We start from the raw sequence: 24,019 nt of genomic DNA on the forward strand, positions 1-24,019 counted from the left end.
TTTATGTGTGTGTATTATATAATATATTCTGATTTATTTTTTACTCAATTCATTGAACATACAGAACAAGTGAACAGTCATGTTAAAAAACATTATGCACATAGGGCTACTATGCTTACTGTGCTAAACACTACAGTACCCAAGATATTGCACTATTTAATACAATTTATCTAGTTTCTATGATACAAGTCCTCCACATTGGCAGTCAGACCATTTACAAAGACATTAGTGGCACAGTACCCAAAGCTAATTAAATTATTACACCGCTGCTGTAATTCAGATAATGACACCATGTTTAAGGCACACAAAATGTTCCCAATATTAACAATGACAATTATGTACCCATATACTGTATGTTTACATGCATACATGGTATGGACAACCTGAACTATTAAATTAACAGCCATACAGAATGCTGTTTACATGCAACACTGTACAAACAAGCCAAAGAACATTAAAGATATGGAAAATTGTATATTGCAGCTATTGTATATTAGGATTGCCACATACAGGTTTTATAAAATCAATGAAATACAAATAACGTGTAAATAGTGCATCACATTTCACAGCAACAACATATAATGCATTGCATATTGTAGTCTGTAATAAATATACACCACTGTATATATCATTACATACTTTAGCTACTTTTATCAATAAACATTGAATACGGTTTATTTTTTATTTCTATATTTGTTAAAATTTGCACAGTGTGGTTAAACCATGTCTGGTCTTTGGTATGGTCTACAGGGTTATAAAAAATGTTACTGCTCTGCTATAGTTTTGAAGTACAGTTCAGGGTGTTCTACTGCACAAGACAGAGGATTTTGTCTCACAAGAAAGAAATGATTGCAGATTCAAAATGCATCAACAAAGAGAAACAGGTAACTGAACAGCTACAGGGGAGATGAGGAGAACGCACAGAAGAACATAATTAAGGCTGCAAATAAAAGGAGGTCATTTGGCCCAGAATGCTAACCAATTGCTATTGCTATTGCTATTAATGGCAATGCTAATACAAGGCTTTGCCCTGTGTGCCTGGACATTTCTCTTGATTACACGGATAATAATATTTATCTTTGAGAGCTAAAGCTGCCATGACTGGGGCTCTCGTCTTAAGTGTCTCATAGGTGGGTCTATCAGTTTAAATCTAAACTATACTGTAAGATTTGTCAATGATTCATGAGGCAGTTAAGAGTTATGATCATACAAGTGGGCTGGCACAGCTTTTGGATGGTCCATTAGTTCTGCGCAGCTTTAAAGTTTAGGGGCAACATCTTGTAAATTTAAACTTTTAACGACTTTAGACTCTTAACGACTATATCCCTACAGCACAGCGGATAAAATGAGGAAACCTTAAGCACCTTGGAAAACTAAGAAAAACATGCATTGTCACTAACTAACCTGTGATGTGTTTCTATAAGAGAGCAAAATAATACTTCAACTTTCGTGCCTTATTGCTCCACATCACCACTTCCCAAGCACGTGTGAGGAAGTTCACAACTCACTGGGACTGATATGTAGCTTTTATCACCCAAAGTACCTCCACATACTTTCTAGTTTATGGGGATTTTCCCATACTTTATAAGTGGATGCCGCGATAAAAAAAAAAACTGCAGGAAGTCATGAAGTGCTGCAACTGAGCGATTAGGTAAACTCCAATTTGGTCTGAAGAAAACTGGTGAGGGCCTCTTCTGTTTGTGGTAAATCAGCAGTTCCACTTAGCAACCAGTCTGTACACAGTGTGCGAACAATGGTGCTATTAGCGTTAGGATCTTATTATTGTATATGTTACATGGGAAAAGCTCAGCGGCCCTGAAATGTGTAAACTGAGTCATTCAACCATGACAATTTAATAGGAGAATGAAAGAAGATTGATGGAAGCACGACAAGTATTTTCACTTTAATTTATGGCCTCTGTGTTAATATACTGCAGTGTACATTTTATACTGCCTACATTTTTTCAAACTGTTTTCAGTTTATTCACAGTTACACAACTGTGACTTCCTTGTTCAGTTATCCCAGATGGAAAATGCATGGCTACAATTTTGACATGCAAACACAGTTAACAGAAAACCAGAAACAGAGGACTTTATCCATATTCAGAGTAAATTGTAGAATTTGAACATCTGAAAAAATCTTTTAGCAACGTCTTTTTAATACATACTGTAGATGAAGTAATGGGGAGCTGCATCAGCAGCCAGGCTACAAAGGAACACGTAGACGTTAATTCCTTACTGGAAAGTAAAAATAAAGAAAAACCAAGTATGAAAGTAAATTTCATACAGTAAATGTAAAGTAAATTTAAATGAAGTAAATTTCATTCAGTAAATGTTCTTTTACAGTTCTCCCTTTGTGTTTAGATTTTAATCTTTTCATGTTCCAGCTTGTGCTTCTTGGAAACTTTTTTAAAAGGAGCATTAAAAAGATTTGAATGCACTCAGCTTTCAGAAGCAAAACTGACTCTCTTCTTGCCTATTTTAGTTGAGGCCCTGCTAACGTACCCTATAATTAGAGATTACACCACTGATTTAAGTTACAAAAGATCAAAATATACTTTCTTGAGCCAAATCAGGTCCCTTATATAAGGCGTGGTTTGAAAGCACTGGTGTTCAAGTCATCAGCAAAAAGCAAAGGCCAGATTCAAATAAAATAAGTATGAAGATCTGTAAAAAAAAGTCCCATCGTCCATGGCAGAGCTCTGTCTCCCTCGGGCTTTTGGCAGGCAGAACATTGCAATGACATTTGGCAAAGCAGTAGTGGCTTGGTGATTGATCAGGTAGGAAAAGAGAAGAAATGCCGAAATCCCAAGGTCTTCAACAATAACAATTTCAGCATCTAAGATTAAGAATCCTGTGGAGATAAAAATAGCATTAGATCAGCATTCATTCAAGCAACACAAAATATTTTCAAATACACAGAGTGGGGGAGGGTCTTGGTTTGGAAATTTGTCCCAAGTAAAATATATAGAATAACACACATAATACAGTACCTAACAATAGACTATTATTGTGCTTCTCCCAGCTGACATGTTTAACATTTCACGTCAAGTACTCTGCCTGAAAGCCTGATTAAATCAGTGTTGAAACCAAATAAAAATAGCCTTTAAAAAACAGGAATACCCATGTTTTTTTTTCCCCAAAAACAATTATGAAAGATTGCAGTCTTAAAAAGACAAACCAAAAATAGCTTTCGAAAATGCAGCAAATGCAGGGGAGTACTGGGTTTCATGTAGTGAAAAATGTCTTTCTCCTCTACAAGGAAGTGTCAAATGTCAAATGGCTGGAAGTGCATTTAAATCAAATTTGCAGGACACATCATTTTTGTATGGAGTTTTATAGACCTACAGTCAGCATATATAACTTTGGTTAATTCAGTAGAACATCTTATGTACCTAGCGTTGCTAGGATGAATCAGCATTCAACAAACTTTATTTAACGAAGTTTATTGAGAAGGTTACATTCAAAAGTAGGCATAATTTTTTTTAAAAAGTTTAATATACTGATCAATCACTTCTTTTCAGATAACAGAGTGCCATTACGTGTCTGCAGCTATTTAGAAAAAAGGGCATAGCAATATTACCTAATGTTTCAAAAGTGCAATTTAATATCCAATGCATTTCACATTTTAGTGTTCAGAGTAAAACATTCAAAGCAATATACAGTAGATCTTTTCCAGAGCAAATGCATTTAGGGTATTGTATACAGTAATTAAGATAATCCAGAATTTCTGGAAGATGCCCTTTGTTCTCAAATTACTAAAGACCAAGCCCCTAACCTCTAACCTCTACTCCCACCCCTCTGTCCATTCATTAATTTTCTCAACTACAAATAATAGTGTTAAATGTGACATATACATCTCATTCTGAAGGATCCCAAACAGCCAGCAGCTCATTATACAGCAGGCAGAGGAGTGAGAAATTACACATTAAGGTACACTACAAGGGCAAACTGGAAATTCACCTTCACCGATGGCTGGGAATTCAGTCCTAAGAATGAAAACACAGTGTTGTTCTCTTTTGATTGAAAGAAATCTTCATAGTCCTGAAATGACAGAAAAAAATCTAAATCAAATGGCTATTTTTTAATTTTGTAGAATAAGCTAGGATTTTTTCCACTAGCTAAGAATTACACAAAATATAAAAAGATAAAAGGCATGATCATGACTTAAAAATCCTACACTCTTCCTACTACAGAAAATGAGCCATGTTAAGGGACTCTTAACTCTTGTAGATCATGCCACTTTTAAACTCATAAATGGAGACATATTGTCCAGCTAAATTTAATTATATTCTCGTCTCTTTAGTTCAGCAGCTAACTAGTCTAACTTGCCTTTTCCAGACAGGCCTGTTGAAACTGAATCTGGCACCAAAGAAATTCCAAAAAAAGAAGAGTTTAACAAGTTAAACCTCTGCAGATAGAGTCGTGGAATAAAATAACCATGTCCTGTCCTGATGTATTATTTTACAATTCCAACCATTAGGATTACAGCATTGATTTCTGTAAACTGGAATAGTCTTTGGCACTCAACCACAGGTTGCAACTGTCTGTGCTGTGTAAAAGACGCTTTTGGTCTTGTCAGACTGCTACAGATCAGTTTTATAGTTGTCAGAATTAATGTACAGCTCCTGTGTTATCAGGGCACGTTTGCCTGTCTCTGCATATGGTTTGAATTATAAGTATTCAGGTGAAATGTTACCAATGGATGTTAAGTCTACATGGTTTTAAAGAGACTTCAGAACACCTACTGTATAATCAGAAGGAGCAATAAAGCAAGCCAAGCATGTACTGTACAGCGCCATCAAAAAGCACTGGAACAGTGAAGGCTAAATTTTCACTATGAATTAATTTCAGATGAAAAACATGACTGATAAGTACAACATCTAAGTATTTTATTTTTAATTAAGTCAATGACATTTTGCCCGTCAACTTGTTTGACGTTAAAATAACAGGTTTGACTGTTCAGACACTATCTGGTCTTCAAACGGATCAGAACCAAGCCCTTCTTGATGTCAAAGGCAAATAAAGGTTTTATGACCCACAACTGGACACCTGGACTGTCGCGTACTGTATGTATGAATAATTTCAGAATTATTTTAATATATTCATACGCTTAGAATCTTTATTGTATGTGTCATACCTGGTGGCATCGACTGCCTTTTCCACTTCATTTCTTTTTATTTTGCAACTAAACAGGCTTTAGTACTTGGCACAGAGGGGGTTAATGTTTTGGTGGCGTGCTCTGGGAATGACACATTGGACAGGACAGCCAGCCCTGCTTGTGCAGCAGCACAGACAACATACTGTTACAACTGTCAGATTAGGCTTACAATACAATACTCTTACTCAGCATTGATTCAGTGACTAATGCGATTCCAGTTCCTACATGGAACTTTTTAGAACAGCTGAAGGTTCATGATGAAAGACCATGCTAACACCAAATTAATTAGTGCTTTGAAAAAAGAAACAGAAAATATAACCACCACTTGTAGAATGTGGATTGTTGTCGGCTTTTATCAGTAGTTTACCCTCTCTGATTATTAATATGTGTTTTAACGTGGACAAAACTTTTTTATTGTTAGTCCTGGCTCCAGAAGGTATTTTTTGTAGGAGATGTCTGGCAATAAATTGGAAAGAGGAACAGATTTAGCTTTACATAATGTCTAGCAGTGTGTGTGACACTTTGGTATTGTTCTCAAGTGTTGATTTGAAAGAAGCCTCTTTAACATTCTGCAACAGTGCAGTGCCATTCCACTGGAGGAAATGTGCTTAAAGTCAGTTTTACTGCTGGAAACCCTGCCACTAAAAGAGCTGACTAGACAGGGAATTAAAGATAAGTGTAGTACTAGGAGCGAGTCTCATCAAGACATCCATTAACAAAAATATAGCTAAAAGATGTGGAGAAATTAATTAAAGTGATTAATGCAGAACTATGTTTTAGAAAGCAGAAAAGCATGCCAATTTACCGACAGTTTGGACCCAAGGAATTCATCAGATTTCCTCTATATACTGTAGGTAATGACATTTCGTTAAAATAATAGGGAAATAATTTAAATAACATTAACGTTAAAGTCAGAACGGAAAGTGTCATTCAATATTATTTTTCTTCACTCTTGGTTAGGAAAAATTAGCCTACGCATAGAAAACCCCTGCTTGTCCTCCATCTATAAGATAATTGATCTGGGTTTTGAGACAAGGCCACTGCATTTTTCAGTTCACCCGCTGTCAAACAGAAGGGCTCAGCTTGAAACCTAATCCTATTTCATTCTGGCGCACGTCACCGCCTTGATCTCAATACGCTTAACTTCACTGCGGTGCTGGAACTATCCAAAGCAGGGCTCTGGGATTAAAATGTCACAAGAACAAGTCTCGGTTCCATTCGCTTTTCAGCCACTGATGTCAAGCCATGCAACAAGCCATTTATTTTCCACTTACCCCGCAGTACTTTTCGTCATGAAATATCTGAGGTGGGAGTGGGTTCCCTTTCTCTGGGAGCTTCTCTTTTGGAATGTTCTTGTACATCCACAGTCTCTGCTCCTCCACCATGGTTATATCCACTTCTTCAAACACAATCTTGTTGGCCTCCAAGAACCCCACCACATCCTGCTGTCTCTTCTTGATCTGTGCAAACAACACATACAGTTCGGTCTGTAAGAATTAGCGAGTGAGTTTCTTCCCCGCTTACACATATGAACTCCAGCATACTCTGGCCTTAGACTGACTTGTCAACAAAGATCTTCACCACAATTTTCATGCCGCATTTACACAGAAGGGTGCTTATACAGTCTTATGTCTGATCTGTGTTAGGAATTAGAAAATGCAACCTGTGATATTATACCAATTGCCTCTACGTCAGTGGTTCTCATTCCTATTCCTAGACAACCCTTGTGTCTATCAGTTTTGTTCCAACTTTTGCCATTTTTTGGTTCGTGTAAACTAATCCACTTGCTTGTTAGACCTTTTTTTCTGTCCTCAGACCATAATTTGAAAAATAATGTGGCTACATACATTATTGCTAACACCTTTACATACAAACCTCATGTGGTCTCTCCTCAGCTTATTAGTCAGAAATACGATGCTCACTTATTTCTAACTAATAAGGTCTTAAAAGGCCATCAGTTATTGATGACTAGACTGTGTTTTTGCTTTTGCTTAAATCCAGTCGGTCACATTTCAGCTAACACATTTCTCAAAGTCACTCATTCATATAGGCCTGATATCGATTACAAATCCCTTTCAACCTTTTAAGAGATGTTTTTAGACCTGAAATAGACAACGGAAATCAATTAGCTAATACAAAAACTTAAACAGTAAAATTTTAACTATTTAACATGCCATTAAAAAACAAAATAACAAAAAATACTTTAAAGGATAGTTTAGTGTTTCATTAAAGTCCTGGCCACTTCTGGATGTAGTCAACTTTCAGCACAACAAGGGCTATGTGGTTGTCATTACAGTGTCTCAAACTGGCCTTAAAGCAGTGAGTACAAACTGGGGTTGAAAAGAGGACTTCTCCAGATAGAAGAGCCAGTTGCTATTTTCAACTTCTCCAGACGAAACATGCATTTGCTTGTTTAGTTATAAAATCAACAGTGGACTCAGGATTTCCAGCTTGAAGGCAATTTCCATTTTTCTTTTTTGGCAAACATTTTAATCAAGAAAAAGGTCTCCTTTTGTGTAAATTCAAACGGAAATATACTGTATATATACATTTATCTTTGTACAAAGAACAGCATTTTCTCTAATTCTTAGTTTTAGACTTAATGTTTGCCAGTCCATTCATACTTTATTTTTACAAGAGATGATCCTTCGAGATAAGTTCAGATGTCTTTGAAACAGATAGCATGAGATCCAAATAATTTAACATTTAGTCCTAAAACAAAACAGACACGTCTAGACATGAAACCAGGAACACACCGCGTCCTTAGCCTGTAGAGTATTATTTTATTGCTGCTGACTCAAAACAGAGAATTCAAAGATTTTTTTATGTGAAGAACAGCTTGTGTTCATAAGTCAAATGCAATAAAAACTTTCAAACATATACTTGCACTGCAGCAATATTGCAGTACAGTATTTCTTTCTCACAGGTGGTGCTTGTGACAAATACGAAAGCCTTTGCCATTTGCTTTATGTACTGTACATCATACTACAGATCTATAGAAGAAATCCCATCTTTTCCTTCACTGAAGCAGTTTCACAGCTCATATTAAGCTCCAAAACCATAAAAAACAATTTGCCATCCTTCCTCAGCTGTAACAGAGGAAACATCAATAATTATTTGGCTCTATTACCATGACCAATTGAGCCATATTTTCACCCTCAAATAAACCAACCATTTTACTCTGTGGTTAGTATTTATCCTCATAAGGCATTGACAAAGTTTTAATGCTGTAGGATTCAGTACTGTAGTGTATCACTACAACTACACTGAAAAGTTTTGTACATTATGCAGAAAGTTCCATGGTGTCTATTCACAGTTTTAGGGTACTTGTATTTGTGAAGGAATTTAATGTTTCTCCATTCAAATTGAGAAATACATCAACAGGCATTGCATGTCCCATAAGGCAAATATAATCAGGTCAGTACTTACAGGAACAAAAACTCACACACGCTTCAATTAATCTAGCAATGATTAACTGATCAATTAAATGATCATTTAAATGAGCACCACTTAACATGTTTTCTCCCCCAAAACAAAATAAATGTAAAACAAAAATTATATTAATAGTTCTTAATGGTGTCTTCGAAGCTGGCACATTCATATGAAAACCATTATTCTGATGCTGAGCGACACATTCATTCAATGTTTAAACTCCTGAACTGGGTGTGTTTCCTACAATGACAAGCAGTGTCAGCAACAAAGTTAAGGATCAAATACAATTGCTTATTTCTCCATGGCTGCTCCTGATTCATCAAACTGCAGAGCTCATATTGTGTTATTGAAGCAATCTACAGTGGATATAAAAAGTCTACACACCCTTATTGAAATTGCAGGTTTTGTGATGTAAAGCCAGATATCAAGATAAATAATGTCAGACATTTTTCCATCTTTTCCAGGGTGTGCACACTTACTGTATGCAACCTGGATGTTGTAGGTTTTTTTTTAATTTCAATTATTTTTCTTAATAATTATCTATTTGTTCTTCTCTTGAATGTCGTTGTTTGCAAGGTCAAATTAAAGGTGGAAAAAATGTCTGACATGATTTTATCTTGATTTCTGGCTTTACATCACAAAAACCTGCAAGTTCAATAAGGGTGTGTAGACTTTTAATATCCACTGTAACAGTACTGAGGATACCCCATGCACTGATGATATGATTAGTGCTAGAAAACACAAATTTTAATCATCAGTATTGTGCCATACAATGAGCAAAACTGCATACAATGTGACTGACCTACTCATGTTATATGATGGATAAAATTGGACAACTGTAACCGATGAAACCAAAATATTTCTTTATTGCATCAATAATGCAAATTCTGACTTACATACAGTGGATATAAAAAGTCTACACACCCTTATTGAAATTGCAGGTTTTTGTGATGTAAAGCCAGAAATCAAGATAAATCATGTCAGACATTTTTCCATCTTTGATGTGACCTTGCAAACAACAAAATTCAAGAGCAAAACAAACAGATAATTATTAGGAAAAATAATTGAAATTAAAAGACCTACAACACCCTGGTTGCATAAGTGTGCACCCCCCCCCCCCCCACAACTAATACTTTGTGGAATTGTGGAAGCACTTTTTACATTTATTACAGCAGTTTACTTCACAAAAACCTGCAATTTCAATAAGGGTGTGTAGACTTTTTATATCCACAGTAAGAAAAGCTATTGACACAGATGTGTCTGTAACTGCACCTTCTAGTAGTTCTGTACTGGATCCAAGCAGCTGTGCTCTACCTTGTTAATGTGGATCTAGCGGATGGTATTTCTTCACTGATTGGCTGAACCTCCACAAAGTGACTGAGCAATAGAGAGGTAAGGGGTGAGTAGGTGAAAAATTCACTATTCATTAATAATGGTACACAGTCATACACTCCTAAACAAAGTAAGAAAAGGCACTGATGATCTTTAAATGACACTATTATTTAATCTAAATTTGTAATTTTATTATTTACACATATTGCACATCCTCATAAACTGCGATACATTCTTCATAGTTCTGCTTAGATATTTAATGGCCTTTTAATGTTATAATTCATGCAGAATTCACGGATTGTCAAAGCGGGTAAACAAGACTACCCTAGGAAAGGAGCCCCCCCAGTGTTCAATCCCACTGTGAAAATATCACACCCCACGTAACGACTGTACACCACTCTCCATGTCGAAATCTCTATTCCAGCTCAAATGATAGTTAACGACCTCTAGGTAGAATGGAAAAAACCCCACACACAGCAGGATATGAAACAGATAAAGAGTTCTGTGAAGCACTGTGAATGAATGACACTAAGGAGCCATAATATATGTTCAAAAACAGTGAACCATTTTACAAATACTGTACAATACAACATCCTTTACTACGTACTGTATTGCATGGCAGGTGTGAAAATGCTATTTTTTTAATGTTATATTTTTACCAGTATGATTCACAATTATTGTGTATTTAATGAGAGTGATTAATATTAGGATTGTTTTAAAATTAAACAATTTTGGGATTGCACTAGATGATAATAATAATAATAATTGCTTACACTTATATAGCGCTTTTCTGGACGCTCCATTCAAAGCATTATACAGGTAATGGAGACTCCCCTCCAACACCCCAATGTGCAGCCCCATCTGGATGATGCGACGGCAGCCATAGTGCGCCAGAACGCTCAACACACATCAGCTATCAGTGGGGAGGAGAGCAGAGTAATGAAGCCAATTCATAGGGGATAGATGAAAGTGTCTCCCTGGTAATCATAATGGCTGCTGTGACTGAATGAGCAGGTAGATTTGATTTCTCATACAGCTGGTTGCTTCTCCTCTACACCTATCCTCTACCTCAGGGGTCCCCAATCCTGCGGACTGACATGTCCGCACTTTTCTACATCTCTTTAAAGTAGAATAATCTGAAAAACTGGCAGAGGCTGTTAAATAGGTCCAGATAATCCTGGTTAAAAGCACACCACTACAGAAACCAGAACCACAACAACAATAATATATTAGTTTGCATATAAACTAATTTAGGAGAGCACTTTTTTCAGCTCAAACCATGTTAACTCTTACTTAATCATCAGTCATTCACCTGCTTAATTTGCAGGGAGGTCACAGGGTAAACTGAGAATTTTGTAAAATGGTACTGTAAATGTAAAACAGAAACTGCATTAGTCTACCAACTTTGCACACTGGGATGGTAAATATTGTCAGCCATTCGTCTTGTGCTTTGGGTGTCAGCTTTGTGGAATGACCAGGATATTGTTGCCTCATGGACATTTTTGCCAATCTTGGCCAGCGAACCCTGTAGCTCATTAAGAGTTGCCATTGGCCTCATGATAACTTCCACTGTCTTCCTTCACTGTCTTCCTTCCTGGGCTGTACAGCAAGGAGAACCAACCTGATTCGGAAGTGTCTGGGTGCCTTCCACTTAATAATGACTTCACCATGCTCAAGGGGATATTTAGGGTCTTTCATTTCCTTCTCCTTTTCTTCTGTACCTTTCTACATCTTTATACCCGGGTTGTTTTAATAGCACATGGTCGACTCTTTGCTTGAAATTCACTGGCTGATTGAGGAACCTGACAGAGATAGGCATATTTATTCAGAAATCACTTGACCCACTATTACTGCACTCAGAGACCACTCAACTAAATGTGTGACTTGGCAAAGAAATGTTGTGGCTATGAACTAATTTAGATTTGCTGTAGCGAAGGGCATGAATACTTATGCAATCAAAATTGCAGTTTTTGATTCTTCTTTGCCCAAATTGAACACATTTATGGGTGACAGAAGTTAAATGTCAACTTTACTTCATTTAGATTTAACATACTCAGTTTAGAAAAACATTTATACGGCTTTTGCAATTTAGCAAAAATGGGCATTATCGAAAGGGAGTGAATACACTTGCTAGTGAAAAGACAAATTGGATTACTAAATCTCAAAGGTAATCTATGGTTTAGCTGCATAGACAGCAGGAATCCAGATTTCTCTGTGCTTTTAGCAGGCACAGAATCTATTCCATTATTGACAACTGCCCATTACAGCTCATTAAGCTGTAAAGCAACAGCACATTACAGCCCCCATTTAAAAATAACTTAAGTCACCCACTAGACTCACCCCTGGTCAGTTGTGAGTGCAAATTGAGAGCAAACAGATTGATTACTCTCTGAAAGATTTTTTTCCTATTGGTGTCTCATTCCCCTTTGGGATCACAGACCACTGGGGAATACCATCACATTAAGATGGAAAAGCACAACGATTTTATGCAACCAGTAACATTTCCACTGTACAATAAGAGAAAGTAGAGGAAAGCAGACTTTAAAAGGTGATTATTGGTTAATGAGGGACATGCACTTTCAGTGGTTAAAGTTGATGTTTTTCATGTGGACACACTGCAGGCTCCACTGCACCTTACAGAAAGGTGAAGCAACACATCCCTGCTAGCCTGCAGTCACCTGGGAAGTTCCAGGACTTGCTGTTTCACGGAGAGCTGAGAGAGAGAGTGCTGGCTAGCTCATCCCAACTCAACCTTGGAGGTGCCTGAAGGAATCCTTTACTGAAAAACGTTGTCTTCTGTAAATTCTCATGATAAATGCACATTAATTACACAAACAAGTATTAAACGTGACAAAACTGTCATCTTCAATATGTCAAATAACAAGTCTTTAACAGACAATCTGCCAGCAGCGATATCACCCTGCAGCTCACAACTGGCCAACCCACTGCAGCTAAGCAGGCGTGAGCATGGTCAGTACCTTAATGGGAGACATCTTGGGAAAAACTAAGGTTGCCAGTGGAAGAAGTGTTAGTGGGGCCAATAGAGGGTGCTCAACCTGCGGTCTGTGTGTATAGTGATGGGACACTATACTGTTGCAACGCTCTGTGGAAAGCGAAGGGCATGACAAGGCACAGAAAGGCGTCATGGCCATCCACTGCAACCAACGACCAACCAATCTTCCAAACAGATGGGTTGCACAACCATCATCGTCGGACATGACAGACAACCATCAATCAATAGACAATCTGTCAATATTCAAGCAAGAAACTGGAATGTTTTTTTACAGAATATTTACAGCCAGATAAAAACATGGAGAACTAGTAATATTAATTGTATCTGATAAGGTGAATGGATTACATACTGTCAGTAAAATCAGTACTCCTGCACCTGGTTTACCAAATCCTATTGTTCTACTGTAACTGAAAACCCTTCTTCACCTTCATTCACTCACATCACCTGTTCATGAACACTGTTCCTCTCATTTATCTATGTAGCTACACATTTTAAATGCGTATTCTATGTAGAAATACATATCAACTTAGTCAACCATAGCTGACACCTTTGACACCAACTAACAGTGCAGATCTCTAGATCTGAAAAAACGAGGTCAAACTTAATAGCTGACTCTGGAGGAAGGTTTCCCATACTGATTATGAATCAATGTACAGTACACTGTACATATCGACAAAGTAATTTGTCACAGCTCTTCCTAGAGGGCACGGACAGCATTGTTCAGCATCTTAATTAAAGCTAATTAGGTGAACCCATATTTACACGTTTACAAATGACACTGGCCTCTCATAGGAAATTACGGATTCCATAATGTTAAATGGCCAAAGATGATATGATGTATGCTTATATCTTTATAATGTATAACACAAAAAACAACTTTCCTGAAAAGTAAATGTGGGGAATGTTTGTGTCCCAGGATTTGCATGTTTTAAACTGTATTCAACCACATATCAGAGAACTTTGCATTTTATTAAAGTCACGCTCCAACAATCCTTTGAGTAATTCCAAGAGAATTAAAGAAGCTGAGACATAGATTTGACACACACAGCATCTGTTTTTACAGAATGCCGGTGAGCACTGAGCTTTCAATGTGCATTGCCATTTGCCATTAATAGTGTGCTTAAATACAGGGTTTCAGGTCAATCAAAGACTTAAACTTAATTAAAAATAAAATTGATTACACGGGTTATTATTTTAATGTTGTGTGTTTAAGGGGATGGGCCTTGTCAAGAAATTCCATCTCAAAAAGAGAATTCAATATTAGAAATCTTGTGGGATTTCTGCCCAGTTTTCTAATCAAAACATTTCCTCCATAGCCTATTTTCTTCCCTTTGTACAGAAGAAGAGAAGAAATCAAAAACAGTATCTGAATATAAGGGAATTCATAAAAGTTGAACACATCCCAGTGCTACATAGAGTAATCTAAAACCCACAACTGTAAAAACAATATTTATTTAAATTGTTAGGACATTGAATTTACAAATATTTACCTTTAAGAAAATGTTTAATGGTTGAATTAAAACATTTTCAGACAAATGAGTTGCTTATAATACTCAAACATCCAGATTATTTATTTGTAAATTGCATGTTGTTTTTTTCTAGAACTGTGTTTAAATAGAAGAGCCTATCTTAAAATGTGAAATATTAAGCTTTAATGAGGCTTATTTATTTTGTTTAGACTAATTCAAACTAAATGTGTAAACAACAAAGAAAAAGCCTGAATGCACTGTACATATTTGCTTTAAAAATGCTTTCAATTAATGTACAATAATTACCTTTCAGGTACTTGCATTAATTATTTGTAGACATGCTCAGGAACTGCTAACATTAATGAAAAACGTCATTTTCTGTGGAGGAGCCGTTGTATTTAATTCAGGTTGAGAAGTACCAATTTATAATTCAACATTAACATGAGCATGTCTGTGAAACTGGTTTCTTCATAAAACTGGTTTCTTCAAACACAACCTGGTCCATATTCAAGGCAAAGGTGGAAGTAGTGAATATTTTCATATACTTCTTTTGTAACATATTTTTATAAATAAAATGAGGCAATCACTCAATCGTGAAAAACAACTCTCTTAATATGGAGAATTGCTTTCTGTTCCAGATATTACATACAACATTGTCCAGTGGATATTAAAGATAACAAACAAGAACAAAGACCAAACAAATTTGTCCTTAACAAATGACGATGCCATTTACTGTATCTAGTGTTTGTATAATGCATGTTATAACGTAACGTCTCTCTTGGAACATCAACAAGCTGGTGGCCTTGTGAGGATTTAGAAAGGGTAACGAGGAAGCAATCAATTCTTGCTTTGCACATCCCTGATTCTGGTAAGACACTCTTGCAGACCTGGAAGAGGAAAAGTTTATGATAGCAAGATCCTCACTGTGGTCACTATCCTTATTCCTCAGCTTTCAGAAATCCATCCATCTTCTAACCCCTTTATCCAATGTAGGGCTGTGGGAGAGCCAGAGCCTACAGTATTTCAGCAAAGCAACAGGCACAAGGCAGGTTACACCCTGGACAGTCCACTGGACACCACGCACACATGCTCACACCAGGGTCAGTTGTCCCAGAAGCCAATTAAGATACCACATTTCTTTGGACTGTGGGAGGAAACTGGAGCACCCGGAGGAAACCCATGTGAACTCAGGGAGAACATTCAAACCCCACGCAGGTTGCTCCACAGGAATTCAGCCCAGAGCCCCAGTGCTGCAAAGGCAGCAGTGCTAAACCCTGCAAGACCAAGCCTCCCTAACTTTCTTGAATCTTAAATGAAAAGGAAATGTATTGCTACCAGAAAAAAAAAAAATTCCGGCCAGAGATTAAAACCAACCATTTCCACCAGGCATAACACTCCAGGGAAGGCAGCCACTACAGCTCATGGACTCGATGACATAACCTCCAAAAACCCTGACACAAACAAAAAAGAGGAATAAGATGATATGTCCTAGCTGAGTCACAGAGTACAGGAAGTTTGCTCATATAAGAGTGTCACTTTAGAGACGAGCAATTAGAAGACCAACAACTTGTCGAGCCATCACATTCACTTCACTTCTGTGAAAGACGTGACAGGATTCTCTGTACATCAACTCCCAGCAGATTACTAATGAAAGTTAATTAAACGAGCTTTTTCCACCCAGGCAGGCTGGAATTATCTCTATCCTGCAGCTAGGAATGGCAGCAAAGGCTTTTTCTCTCTAGAGTTTTTCATAGACACAGGAAGATAAAAGATACCAGTCTTTTCCAAACTGGAGTTTAAGAGTCCTATTTGAAACATTAGCTGCATATTTTTTGTCCTTAAGTAAAATTTCACTAAGGTAACAAAAAGGTTCATTGCCATAAAGACTGTGTAAGATTAAAACTGCAGAATTCACACCGTGGCATACATCAAATGAACTCAAGTACACAGCACACCCACCCATCAGAATAAACTAAAACAGCAGAAAACACATGCAAGAGAAGCATCTGCATCAGATTTTTCATTTTTGTAAAGCATTTAAGGTTTTAAGATAATGGTAAAGACTGTTTTGGAATTTAGAAATGGATTTGGAATAGGTTTCTCATTTTGAACTTGGCACCTTTCACCCTGCATCTTTGCTAAAGAGGCAGAAAATGTTCTGGACATACAGTGATGTGAAAAAGAGAGTACACTCTCTTATGATTCTATGGTTTTAGATATTAAGACATATCTGACCTTCACCTAATCCTCACCAAGTCCTAAATGTGGATAAAATCTAACCACCTGTGACAGCACACAGAATTTTTACTTTGTCATTATTTATTAAACAAACAAATCAGCCATTATTCAGTATCTTTGTGAGGAAAAAATGTACCCTCTCATTCAGTAATGTGTGAAACCCATTACTTTATGGTATGGAATCTGGAAAAAATACCCAAGTCACCACCCCATTCTCTTGCTCTCAGTTTCTGATACCAAATCAACTGTTCTATAGAACTGTTTTTCTTGAATTTCACTGTACAACCAAATTCACAGAAGTGTGACCAACTTTTTGTCTGTATAATCCCAGATTACACAACACTACACTGTCTTGTAAATGTAAAGTGTGTTCATATTTTGCTACTTTAAAGATGGCACTCATGATACACTCAATGTTGGTGGAGTAGGTCATGTACGTAACAACAAAAAGAAGTAAATAATCTGAAAGAAAATTGGAAAAGTCAGAATTGTATGTATATTCACGCCGATTGCCGTGGCAAACCTAAATTAATTTAAGTGCACAAAAGTACCTTCAGGGAGGGAGGGTCTGTGTGTTGACAGTGTGAATTACATTGTCTTTTTCCTTCATTGGTGTTCTGTGAGAAAATCATTAATAAACCAGTTAAAAAATTACCCTGAAAAAAAAATAGGTTCAGTTCATAGCTCAGTGGCTGAGACAGGGGAAAATGACCGTTGGTCAACAACATCCTAATCACAAACGAAAGGGGCTTGAATGGAACTGAAAAAATGCATAGGTTAGAAATAAAGCACCTAAGTGATACTGCAAAATGTTTTATGATGAGACAAGACAAAATTGGAACTTTCTAGTCTAGATTCAAAGCATTGCATCTGACCCAAACCCAGCATAATGCATCACTCTATCAACACCATTCCCACTGTCAAGTCCCTGCTTCTCATCAGGGCAGGGACTGGGAAGCGCGTCACTAATTGGAAACTAATTAGAACACAGATGAAACAAAGTACTGACAAATCCTAGAGAATAACCTAATTCAGACCTAAAACTGGGACAAAAAATTCACCTTTCAAACTACACTGGAGAGGCTTAAGAATAAGAAAGTTAATGTCCTTGAGTGGCCCAGTCAAAGTCCTGACTTGAATCATACCAAGAATCTGTGAAAAGACTTGAAAACTGCTCTCCATGAGTGATCCCCAAGCAACCTGGGAGAGTTTGAGCAAATCTGTCAAAAAGAATCGGCAAAATTGCACCAAGGCAGCATGCAAAGTTGGCAGAGACTTACCCAAAAAGAAACACGCCAGTAATTGTTACCAAAGGTCCTTCAACCACCTTTTGAGTTCACAGGTTTGAAGTGAATATTTACAGCATGCAATCAAAATTTCAGTTTTTTTCCTATTTAGGTCTCGCTGACATTTACTGTAACTTATCTTACCCTTTGAAGTCTTCAGCTTGAGCATTCAGGTTATGAATAAAATATTAAGTTTGAAAAAAATGTGCATTACTTTTGGCATTTCAAAAATGAGGCCATAAAAATGAGAACCAAACAATTAAACAGCAGGAAGGTTCTAAATACTTTTTCAAGGGTGCTCCAGCTTAATTATTACCTTATACAGTTGTTGCCTAGGGTGTGCATTTGCACAGTAATTGCCTTAAGGCTGACCCTACTGTGGCTGTATCATAATAAGAGGGAGGATTTCAAAGAGGAGTTTTCTGTACACCAAAGAATCAGAAAGGATAGCTAGATTAGGGCAAAGTATTTCCCACAGGAGTACAGTACCCTTGGAGAGATGTGACCACGAGAAAGAAAAAAAAAAGTTGCGCATGTCCCCTGCACAATAAAACGGAAGACACTGAGCAATGCATCTCAGGGTACAGTTTTTCCTTCCTTTTTCTTTCTCATATCATATGTCAAATATAGAATGGAAAATCTAAACAGGGAAATAGATCATTAAACTAGCGGGTGCTTATTATCGTCAAAGTGTTTCATGTCTTTCGGGTGACACACTTCAGTGATGTTCTGCTGCTGTTTCCCCCACTTTACTGCAATTTACCTTACAATTTCATTGGCAAGCAGCAGCGAGCGTAATATTGAAAGAAGAAGAGGAAGAAATACCGGATGAATGACTGGCCATGAGAGATAAACTCCTCTTAACAGACTAAGAGAGCAGAATCTGTCCAGGTAATCTGAGCAGTGGAAAAGTACAGTACTCTTAAGTAAAGGGATTTGTTGTATTATATACAGGTGGCACGTTGGTGTAGTGGCTTAGGCATGTGCCTTGCATGCTGGAGGTCGGGGGTTCGACCCAGCTGTTGCCATGAGCTTTTAGGTAGGAGCGGTGGCAAAGGCTCCACACCAGTGGTTGGAAGGTTGCTGGTTTGAATCCCGCGGCCGACAGAGGAATGCTACTCCCTTAACCCCAACTGCTCCAGGTGTGCCGTATAAATGGCTGACCCTGGGCTCTGACCCCAAGCTTCTCTCCGTCTGTGTGTCTCATGGAGAGCAAGTTGGGGTATGCAAATAGACAAATTCCTAATGCAATAAATTGTATATGGCTAATAAAGTGATCTTGTATATCTGGGGAAATAGAGATTTCCTAATTGTGAAATTATAATAATTGCTTACACTTATATAGCGCTTTTCTGAACACTCCACTCAAAGCGCTTTACAGGTAATGGGGATCCCCTCCACCACCACCAATGTGCAGCATCCACCTAGATGATGTGACAGCAGCCGTAGTGCGCCAGAACGCTCACCACCACCACCACCACATCAGCTATCAGTGGGGAGGAGAGCAGAGTAATGAAGCCAATTCATAGATGGGGATTATTAGGAGGCCATGATTGGTAAGGGGCCAATGGGAAATTTGGCCAGGACGCCGGGGTTACACCCCTACTCTTTTCGAGAAACGCCCTGGGATTTTTAATGACCACAGACAGTCAGGACCTCGGTTTTACGAAATGCACAGTGTAAGACACCTCTCATTGGATGCATCCCTTGGAAATGGGAAATCGGTTCCCATTCAGCTTGCGTTCTTATTCAGAAAGTAATTCATTCCTGGGCAGAAGTCTTGATCTACAGTATGACACAGGATTTCTCTTTGCCCTCTTAAGGAGTTTTGTGTTTCAGTTTTGAGACATTTCTGTCTTCCATGTCTTGAAGGCAGGACTCTGATGCTCACAGTGTTGTAAACAGTAGTGAAATGTTGAAATGTTCTGTTTTAGTGCAGTTTTGCCTTATTGTATTATATCTTTTGTCTTCTTAAGCTTGCTGCCAGGCATTACCCAGCTGTACCGGGGAGACTAAGAACAGTATTCCCTGACTATGGAAGTGCACTTATTATTTTTTTGAATTTGTATGGCAATCTGGTGTCCTAAGGTACTAAAAATAGTACCTGTTTTTTATATGGATTTAATGTTTAAGTATTCACACACAGCTTATTTGCATGAGCATCATCCAGTGAAGCAATTACTGAAGCAAAATGTATTCAAATATTCAATTTGCATTAATGCTACATTGCAAGAAAATTAAAACCACTCCCTCTTCCCTGCTCATATGCCATTTCTAACCCCGAAATTGCAGTGATACTGAACTATACTACTACCATGTTTGTGTTACATCCATAGTGAAGTGATAAATCATGTTTTTACAAAATAATGCCAAAATAAACTTATGATAGTGTTATTTTGTGGTCAGGCTTATTTATTTTTAACTGATGAAACAGAGAAATAATTCGGGAAAAAAAGGCAATGGCCTTCCTCTCTACCCCATCATCATCACTCATTAAGAAACGACATCTTGTTTTGGGAATACTTGTATGAAGCACACTTCTTCTGCCCAGTCAAAATAAAAAAAAACATACAAATAATAACAAATAGCATGTATGAAAATGAGTGTGTTATACAAAAAGGCACAACACAGGAGTTATGTAAAACAAGCTCTGTGCTCTCTGCACTGCTAACCTATTTATCCTCACAAAGGATTAAAAGATCCTTGTCCTACCTGCCACTTTCTTCATCCCTGTAATATCCCCTCCTATGTTCCTATATTGGCTCATCTTTTCTTTTCAACTTTTGCTAGTTCTTTAGTAGTGCTTCCTCTTTCACTCTCCTGCCTCATTTCCTCTTCATACTCTCCCCTTGCACCCCTCTGATGGAATCAGAAAACTCTGAAAACTCTGGCTAGAGTCGCCACCGTGCTAGAAACCAAACCTTTACATTGTATTTCATGCTTTCAGGCCCTGCAGACTGTATTTTTGGAGTGTTAATTTAATGTCTGTACATAGTTTTGGCCATTGTATTTAATTAAATTACTCTACATTCCTTATGTTACAGTCCACATTATCCATTCTGCTCCATATTTCCTTTCGTTGGTGAAAATATCTGTTAAATACTAAAATGTGGTCAAATGTCTTTACTTTTCTGAATTAAGGTAAGACAACAGTTTTGGGGAAATAATGATCGTATATATTATCTGACATAAAATGATAAGCATTCACTTCAAATGTTTCTGTTTTTTTCACGAAACAAAGTACCATGCTAATGTTTTCCATTGGTATCCAAAGAACATAAATCACTAGTACTACATTAAATGACTACTTCGAAAACTATGCAAACAAGCAGACTGTAGTTTACACAACCTTGGACCTTGCTTTGCAAAAAAGGGCGTATTCTGCCACTGCAATTAAAAGACGGTCCTGTTTTGCACATATTTTGTTTCCCGTGCAAAAGGCACCGATGATTTGCACCTTACATGAACAATAACATGAGAGTCTCCAGTAAATTTAGGACTATTTCTCAAAAGGGAGCAAAATGATATTTTTTTTGTTGCGGAATATTAACATCTATCAAAACAATGACGTCATTTTTACCGTGGTCAAATTGAAAGAAATTATTATTGTAGAAATACGACCCCGCGAATAAACAAAACAAATCGAAGAAATTTCAAACAATTTCAGATGTGAATTGTATCGACACTAGTTTCAGCGGAACAGCACTTGCTGTACTACCACATACCGACTCCTTGCTAGAATAATGCAATGCTAATTGAAATGTGAAAAGACAACATCTTTGATGGGATTAAGCAGTGGCTAACTGTAGGGAAAGATACAACAGACCAGAGCTTTAAAATCATTTTAGGATAAACACAAAACGTTTTTTTTTAAGTGCTTATCATTAAAAATCAAGTCTTCGTATCCCTTCATGCGGAACTCGGATCACTGATCGGTAACCACCGCGTTGTCGTACCCTTATATTCTGCAACTTAATTGGCGAGTTAAACTTTATCGTTTCTATAACGCTAAAATAAGTTCCTTTACCATTATAGAGGTTTGTCTAGATCAGTGTGCAAATACATCACATCAGGATAAGGTTTTGAGTTTTGGAGAGAACAACGGACATATTTCTTTACAAATTCACCTTTAACCAATTCGAATTCTACTTTAAAGCGCAGCTTTCAGAAAAATAACAATCTGACATCTACTGTATTTAACATTTAAATACTGTAGGTAGAGGTTATTAACGTGGACGTGGATCTTCCCTAAAACACTGAAGCGTTTCAATTCCGTGAAGTTTTCATTTCAAGATGGAATATTAATTTATTAAGTGTAATTTCTGGTTACTTATTCATTTTCTTTACTATTTCAAAAAAGCCTTCTATTGGTAGTACAGTAGTGTCATCAATAAGAACAGACCGCCAGCAATTACTTTATTTTTCCCAGGACTTTTGCTCTGCAGTATTTAGATTTCATAAGCGCAATGTTAACTACAGAATGGGGGTGTTTATTATACTTAATTTTCATACCTGTCTCTCTCATACGCAAAGCACAAAAATGCGATATCCTATATGCATACATAAAGAAATATTTTGAAGGGTACCACACGACATACAGTAGTTAAACAAATGCTGTAGTTCAGCAGACTCCACCATTATGCCTGTATATGCAGGGACATCCATGTAACTCGCAGCTTTAAAATGATATAACTCCCAAAGTTGAACTAAAGCAAAATAAAAATCAATTTTCTTGATGTTGCACTCACCGCTACAGAGCCAGACGAAGAAGCGATGTAAACTCTAATTACCATCCTATTGTAATCCTGACAGCAGCGAACCGTTTGAAACCGTTTATTTGATGATCTCTTTTTCCTGCCAGTGTGTTGCTTCCCCTTATGGAAAGACCTTGTTAAAATAAACTATACGTGCGAGCCCACTATTTAAATATCATTATAATACTGTAATGAGATCATTTCTCGTGGTTTCACTCCCCCATCAGGCACTAAGGAGTCTAACAGCTTTCAAGTGCATCTGAGACTTTGCAGATACAGTGACAGCCTTCAGAAGTGCTTTATGGGAGTCGTAGTCTTTTTTAGTTAATAACTTTTTGCTATATAGGACGGTGTCAAATTTTAGAACTACAATACCCACAAACAAAACAATTGCATTGGTAATCTCGAGTAATCCACCAAAAACAGGTGGATTTTGTTACGGAAGTACTATATTAAGATTTTATAAGAAATCATTGCTGTTCATGAAAAACGTTAACGTGTTTAAAAAACAATACCACACTATATGATAATTAATATTTACAGTACCGACCAACCATTAGAATAAATAAACCCTAACTAAAGAAATGATCGTTCATCTTTCTTAATATATTTGAAAAAAATGAAAACTGAATTTAGTTCTACCACTACATCATCTGTCTATCCATTTTCTAAACGCTTCATTAAGTTCAGGGTTGCGGGGAACCGGAGTCTTCACTGAATCACTTACAATTCTATATTAAAAATAACCACGGACAGAAAACCTAAATTAATACCAGCCATATACTGTATAAATAACGTCTAGCAATAACATAGAAGACCGATGACATTCTCTTCGTAATTACATGAATATGATCTATTTTCAGGATCTATTAAAATGTAATGATCAGATAAGCCAGGGGCAACAGGTGTTCTCTAAATTAGAACTAACGTTACATTTTGAATTGAGTGATTGGCTTCATAACCACTGACATTAATCCAAATTCATGCAAATGCAAACATGTTGGTTTTAATTTCCTTGTAAAATTTAAATTGGCCTTACTTGCACCAGTAGCCATATCACCCTCCTACTCACAACTGGCAGCCCACTGAAGTTAAGCAGCTGTGAGCCTGGCCAGTACCTGGATGGGAGACCTCCTGGGGAAAAACTAAGGTTGCTGCTGGAGGAGGTGTTAATGGGGCCAATAGAGGGTGCTCACTCTGTGATCTGTGTTGGTCCTAATGCCCCAGTATAGTGACGGGGACATTGGATGAGATATACAATAAAACCGAGGCCCTGACTCTCTGTGGTTATTAAAAATCCCAGGGTGTTTCTTGAAAAGAGTAGGGGTGTTACCC

The 24,019-nt window shown here is 37.3% G+C and overlaps 1 protein-coding gene across 2 annotated transcripts in view; it reads right to left on the reverse strand.

The window, feature by feature from the left end:
- The window catches only part of sh3bgrl2 (SH3 domain binding glutamate-rich protein like 2), a 26,194-nt gene continuing 2,175 nt past the window's right edge, over positions 1 to 24,019 (reverse strand). The window contains exons 1-4 of one of the 2 annotated variants that reach the window (XM_088931654.1): positions 22,679 to 22,823; positions 6,435 to 6,620; positions 3,963 to 4,043; positions 1 to 2,853 (exon numbers count right to left, since the gene is read on the reverse strand). In XM_088931654.1, coding sequence (XP_088787780.1) covers positions 2,845 to 2,853; positions 3,963 to 4,043; positions 6,435 to 6,620; positions 22,679 to 22,723 — 321 coding nt within the window. In that variant the 5' untranslated portion in view covers positions 22,724 to 22,823 and the 3' untranslated portion in view covers positions 1 to 2,844. Of the gene's footprint in view, positions 2,854 to 3,962; positions 4,044 to 6,434; positions 6,621 to 22,678; positions 22,824 to 24,019 lie in introns of those variants that run through there. The other variant, XM_088931664.1, reaches the window with a different exon arrangement.

Source organism: Atractosteus spatula, chromosome 2 (genome assembly GCF_055471065.1).
Source record: "Atractosteus spatula isolate fAtrSpa1 chromosome 2, fAtrSpa1.hap1, whole genome shotgun sequence".
In the NCBI taxonomy this organism is placed as follows: Eukaryota; Metazoa; Chordata; class Actinopteri; order Semionotiformes; family Lepisosteidae; genus Atractosteus; species Atractosteus spatula.